This window comes from Carettochelys insculpta, chromosome 10 (genome assembly GCF_033958435.1).
Source record: "Carettochelys insculpta isolate YL-2023 chromosome 10, ASM3395843v1, whole genome shotgun sequence".
In the NCBI taxonomy this organism is placed as follows: domain Eukaryota; kingdom Metazoa; phylum Chordata; order Testudines; family Carettochelyidae; genus Carettochelys; species Carettochelys insculpta.
In genome coordinates, this window is record NC_134146.1 from 51,100,415 (window position 1) to 51,106,424 (window position 6,010).

At 47.9% G+C, this 6,010-nt stretch overlaps 1 protein-coding gene across 3 annotated transcripts in view; it reads left to right on the plus strand.

Moving 5' to 3' along the window:
• The window catches only part of CCDC50 (coiled-coil domain containing 50), a 66,922-nt gene extending 60,978 nt beyond the window's left edge, over window positions 1–5,944 (plus strand). For all 3 annotated transcript variants that reach the window (XM_075003860.1, XM_075003862.1, XM_075003861.1), the window contains one exon: window positions 315–5,944. In XM_075003860.1, the coding sequence (XP_074859961.1) occupies window positions 315–334 (20 nt within the window). In that variant the 3' untranslated portion in view covers window positions 335–5,944. The remainder of the gene's footprint in view (window positions 1–314) is intronic.
• Window positions 5,945–6,010: the final 66 nt, after the last annotated feature.

Below are 6,010 nucleotides of genomic sequence, written 5' to 3' on the forward strand. Positions count from 1 at the left end.
GATTCAGTAATCCTCACAGCGCTCTGTGCTAGTGGTTCTCAAACTTGTACTGATAAGTCGTTCTCACAACAAGCCTCTGAGTGTGACCCCTCCCCCTTTACAAATTAAAAACAGTTTTTGTTTTGTTTTGTTTTGTTCTGGTTTTTTTACATTTAACACTGTTATAGATGCCAGAGGCAAAGTCGGAGGAGGAGGGATTAACAGCTGGTTACCCTCCCATTATAGCTTTATGACTCTCCCCTTCCTGAGGGGTCACACGCCCGCGTGAGAACTCTTGCTCCATGCTAACAGACTTTTCCCCTTGTGTTTTACAGGCGTCCATTACAAGCAGTAAAAAACCGGACTTTGCATTGATACCGACTCTCTTCTGTAGCAAACGTTACTGGAATTCCCAGGAGTTCTTCTCATTTCCTTTACCCAGCTCCAGTTTCATGCTCAAGACTTCCTTTTTCAACGTCCTGTCAATAAGTAGCGTATGTTCATTCTCTTCTCCCCATTGTTTGTGGTCACTTCAGTAGCACAGTATAAAATCTAGCCACTGCATAGCTGGCCTGCAGTGCTCAGCTAGCTGACCTGACAGTATCTTTACAGTCCTCTAAATCTCTTTTTTTCCAACTCTGGCTGCCTCTTTGATGATTAGCAGCTTGGTCCTTTTTTTGAGAGAGACAACTGGGGGAAAAGTCCCAGGTGTGAGGTTGATCGCGGCCAGGCAGAAATCAGGAACTAGGATGTGTGGTTGAGATGACACACAGCTTTTCATCGTAACCAGAAATGCAACATCTCCCTGAGTCCTGAACGAGAAAACCAACACAGAGCCACTGCTCTTTTCCATGGTACTTGGCAGGAAGGTGAACCCTTCTTTGTACACTTACCAGCAAACCGCTTGGACATCACACCCTTTGGGGAAAACCTGTTGCAAATACAGCATGTCAGTTGTGCTGTCATGTCTAAGAAGAACTTCCTTTGGGTGAAGCATGTAACATTTGTCTGTCAGAGAGAGGGGCTATGAAGCTTCAGCTCATGTTGTCCACCTTGTATGTCCTGCCAGGGAGAAGTTTTCAATGTTAGGATGAGACAGTGGGGGAGCAGATGGGAAATATAAATTCATGGAAAATGGGGACCAAAGAGACCATTGTGGTCACCTAGTCCGACTTTATGCACAGCACAGGTCAGAGAACCTCAGCCAGTAAAAATGGAGGGAATTATTGTTCTTTACACCATTTGAGCCCAACAAACTGAGGCTGAACAAGAGTGTATCTTCTCAAAGAGCACCCAGTCTCTCTTGTCATCACATGGTCTCTGAAACAATTGCTTCCTGGAGTGTTGGGAACCCTCTCTCAGTTGCAGATGCCCACCTAAGTTCTCTCCTGCACTGATCCATTGTTCCCTCCTCCCTAGGGGAGGTGGGTGTCCCCTGAACCACCTCCCCATTTTGCAGCCTCAGTGGTTTTGTCACTCTATGCCAATGCATTGACTTGCAAAGCTGACCATAGATGGGCAGGACGTTCTTAAGACTATCCCGCCCATAAGAGCTAGTGGGCCAGTCTAGGAGCTGGGGCCAGTGCGTTATCAAGCAGCCTGGGAGGGAACCTGCCTGAGTCACTACTGCCCTAGAGAGGCAGTAAACTGCATGAAGTCTACTGGGTGGATCACATGGTACCCTGACCTCTCAGGGTCATGAAGCTCTGGGCACACTGAGAGAGTGGAAATGCAGCAGCTGTCAAGACCCTGCTTGCATGAAGCAAAGGGACAGGGTGCTAGCATGCTTCTGCCCCCTCTGCTCCTTTGTAGCAGCCCGCACGAAGTGCCGTGACCCGATCTCACGGCCCCATCTGTGCAAGGGCAAAGGCTAGTTAACTCCAGCTGAGGTAAGCCCTAGTAGAGGCACAGCAGTTCATTGCTGTCCCACAAACAAAGGGGTGACATTCAAGGCTACAGGGCATCCTAGTGCTTACCGTGACCTTGGCACTCGTATGGAAACTACAGGTTGCCTGGATTTTCCTTCACTGGCGTTTACCTTGGATGAGTACCTATGTTACAACAGCAGCACCTTTCATCAGTAGCTCTCAGAGGGAAACTGAAGCACGGAGAGGAGGAGGCAGCTTGCCTAAGGTCACCCAACAGGTGCGTGGCTGAATAGGGACTCAAACCTACAATCTCTTGAGTACCAGTCCAGTGATCTGTGCATGAGGCCACATTGCCTGTATTTGCTAGTGTGCATTTAGCACACACTTTGTTGTGAGTGGAAAGTCAGTGAGTTGCACGTAACTTGGGTTTTTTCTGCATCGTTGGTATCCCACGCTGTTGAATGGTCTCACATCGATGTCTTCAGACTACATCTGAGCGTGCCTGCTTTCCCCCAGCCTCTCTCAGAGGCACTTGGAAGCTCTCTCTTCCTCTTCTCAGGAAACAGCCCAGCCTGTGGCTAGATTTGACTGCCCTCATCTCTGGCCCTTTAATTGCCTTGCATCTGTTCCATCAGAAGTGTTAAAAGGACCCAGATCCCAAGGTGCACTGGGTATTTTTATTTGATAATTCCGGCACATGTGCCAGGGCCACTTGCAAGGTTTTTGTTTTGAATGTTTATTTTTATATTTCGTGGAACAGTCGATGTTTTTGTTTTTACTGCTGAGATGCTGTTTCGTTTCTGCCTTTCCCTACATCTTCACCCCCACCCTGTATGCATTGTGAAAGGAAACGGGAGGGTTTCTCAACAAGTCCATGAACAGGTCCTGCCCTCAGCTCATCCGTTCGGCATAAAAAGTTGCCAAATCAGGATGTGGCTGCTTTTTGTGTTGGCTTAGTGCAAGTATAAATGATGTCACAAGGCAGGGAGAGTCCAACCCCTGGAGTTCAGCTCCTGTTGGGGTTTGGCAGCTAAATATGTCTTCCCCTTCCACACCTCAGCTGGGAGGAGAGCACACCATCCCCACCCACATTACGAAAGTCTTCCAGGGCCCCATCCTGTTTCCATTTCAGTGCCTGATTCAGGAAAGCATCCCTATTCAGCAAGGCTGCTGAAGTCCCACTGAAGACAATGGGACATAACCTGCTTATTCAGGTGGCAAAGTTTCCATGGTCTTCAGCAGAAGCTGGATCAGGCTCGAAGGACCCAACCCTGCTCCTGTTGAAGGCAGTAGGCCTCCATTGCTGAGCAAGGGTCAGGTCTAAATAGGTAGAAGACCGAGGACCTGACTCATTGCAGGCCGAAGCAGCAATGACTCCACTGTTCTCAGCAATGGTCGCTTCTTATGCCAGACATTAACTTTGCCCCTTACAGCGCGAGCTCCCCCTGGTTGACTGGTGTCATCTCAGGGATTATGCTGATAAGGCCCAGACAAGGCCGTGGGCTCTTTCCTTGAGGAAAAATCAGGGAACTGACTCTTGCCCCAGTTAAGTAGCGTGGCTTATTGCCTTGCTCTCAATTTGAAACACCTCTGGCACAAAGCAGGGAGGAGCTGCCGGTGCCATTCTCACCTTTCTGTGTGCTTGCTGGCGAGTACCAAAGTCCATCACAGCAAAGCACGTTGCTCGTAGCAGGTACACATAGCTGATGCTGCCTGAAGCTTTGATGGACACAGCTCATAGCATGCAACAGGAGCAGGAAGCAAACTAAACCCATGCCTGGTCTTGGATGATGCTCTTGCTAACCCCACCCTCCTAACCTAGTGCTCTTAGAGGAGTGAGGTGAGGCCAACTGAGCGATTGTGCCTTAAACCCAGGGTTGTCGACAGCTTAGCCCTGCCTGTTGACCACTGTGCTAGGAAATAAACCCAGCCTGCCATCTTACCACAAGGAGACTGGGAGGGGGCCGATGGGAGACAGAGGCAACCTCCTAGTTTCTGAAAATAAACTCCCCCCTTCCCACCCCAATTGTTAGGTTCTTTTTAATCATTGGATTTCTCTCAGGAGGAGGGAAGGTGGCATCTACACAAGCGGAAATGTGCTTAGCTCCACAAAGGGATCTTGTCTGGACAGTGTTTTTATATTGCAGCAGGGCAGGCCTTTTAAGATGGGAACTGAGACAATTTATCTTTCGTATAGGGGCAAACGTGTTTCTTTTTTTAATAGTTTTCAACTTCTGTGATTGTCATTTTGTGCCAAATTAACCAGCTGCTCCGGAATAGGGCAGTTCTTTGACGTACCACACTGGATTGATGGATGCACATATGATGATGTTTTTATTCAGGGTTCAATTTTTAATGACTATTAACTTGTATGCCAACTGACTGTGGATTGCAAATTGATCATTTCCACGAGTGGGGAGGTTTTGGAGGCAGTGCAGAGACAGTTCTTACATGGCTGCAGAATCCTCGGCCTGCCTCGTGCTCTTGTAACCCAGCGTGGCCAATCAGTAACATAATCAAAAGTGGCCTTACACAGCGTCTCATCCTGGGTATCTGCCACCCCAGGGAGGCTGAGTGTTGTGAGCCTTGCAGAGCCAATGCGGCTGTGCTCAAATACCGCAATACATATGAGGGAGGTGGGAGCTGAACTGTCCCACAGGCCTTGCCCCTGGGAAGCTTGATCCATGCAGAGTTACGTACGGGATGCTGCAACACCGAAGAACATTTGAATTTGCACTTGGCCCATCATTGCCCATTGCCCATCAGTTGAATTTGCCCCTCAGTCGGTGCAGGGGACAGCTTTTGTCTCTCCCAAGTTCTGAAACTCTCTCAACTTCCTCTGATTTTATCGGTGAGGAAGACATCTACGGGGCAGCACTGATTTATGATGGGAGGTTCGGCAGGGCATCTTGGAGCGCTATCTACCACTTGCGAGCTGGTTGCTTCTGTGGAGAAGATATTTGTAATCACTGTAATTAGCAGTTCCATGGTTTATTTTTATGATGCTGTAACAGACCTGTGGCTCTAGTAATTTTAAGGTCATTGTCCTTGTGCTGCATTCCTGCTTCCAGCAGGCCTAGAACTGTGCACCTTGGCTGTGTCTACATGGGCACAAATCTTCGAAATAGCCATATTTTGAAGATTACTAATGAGGCACTGAATTGAATATTCAGTGCCTCATTAGCATTAGGATGCTTCCAGCTGCGGCGCTGCGAAAGCACCGCTTTCAAAAGCGCACAGTTCGGCGCGGCTATGCAGGGGTCCTTTTCTAAAGGACCCGCACCTTTTGAAATCCCCTTATTCCAATCAGTGAGCGGGATAAGGGGATTTCGAAAGGACCCCCGTGTAGCTGCTTTCGAAGTGCTGCAGCCAGAAGTGTCCTAATGCTAATGAGGTGCTGAATATTCAATTAGCACCTCATTAGTAATCTTCGAAATGCTATTTTGAAGATTTGTGCCTGTGTAGACGCAGCCCTTTTGTGCAGAAAACCCAGGCCCTGCTACTTGAGCTAAAAATCTCTCTCCCTTCGCAACTGGCAGCATAGGGCCTAAAAGGAGATGCAGGTCAGACTCTATCCAGCAAAGGCAGTGCTGTACAGAAACACTGCCTCCTTACCTACAGTACTGTCTGTATCACAGCAAACAGTTTCACTGTCTCAGTGCTCTCTAAGTAGATTCTGCTGCATCTCTCCCACTGTGTTTATGCACTGCAATACAGCTAACCACCTCACAGAAATAACTAATGTAGCGCTTCCTGGGTAAGCTTTCAATGTGGGGCCAGGAGATGTTAGCCATACCGTGAAATGAATTAGTCAAGTGGCTAAATCTCTCCAAGCTGCGAGCGTACCCTGTGTTCTAACTGCTAACCCACAAATGTAAAGTGTACACTGACAATAATCCATCTATGCAACTCTGTTCTTGACTGTTCACCCTCTAGTTTTTTAGCAGGTGTAACATAGAACTTCTGAATGATATTTGACCAAAGCATCATGTTTGTGTGCATAGCATGTTTTGCTTCTTTTCCCCTGTACTCACTGAATGTAAAGAGAATATTACGTTGTCCATCTTGTTCAATAAACCATAGTCTTTTGTTACCCACCTGCATCCTTCAGTGTCCTTCTGCAGGGATTCATAAGGCCATTGAACTTAAATATTTCTTGCTGG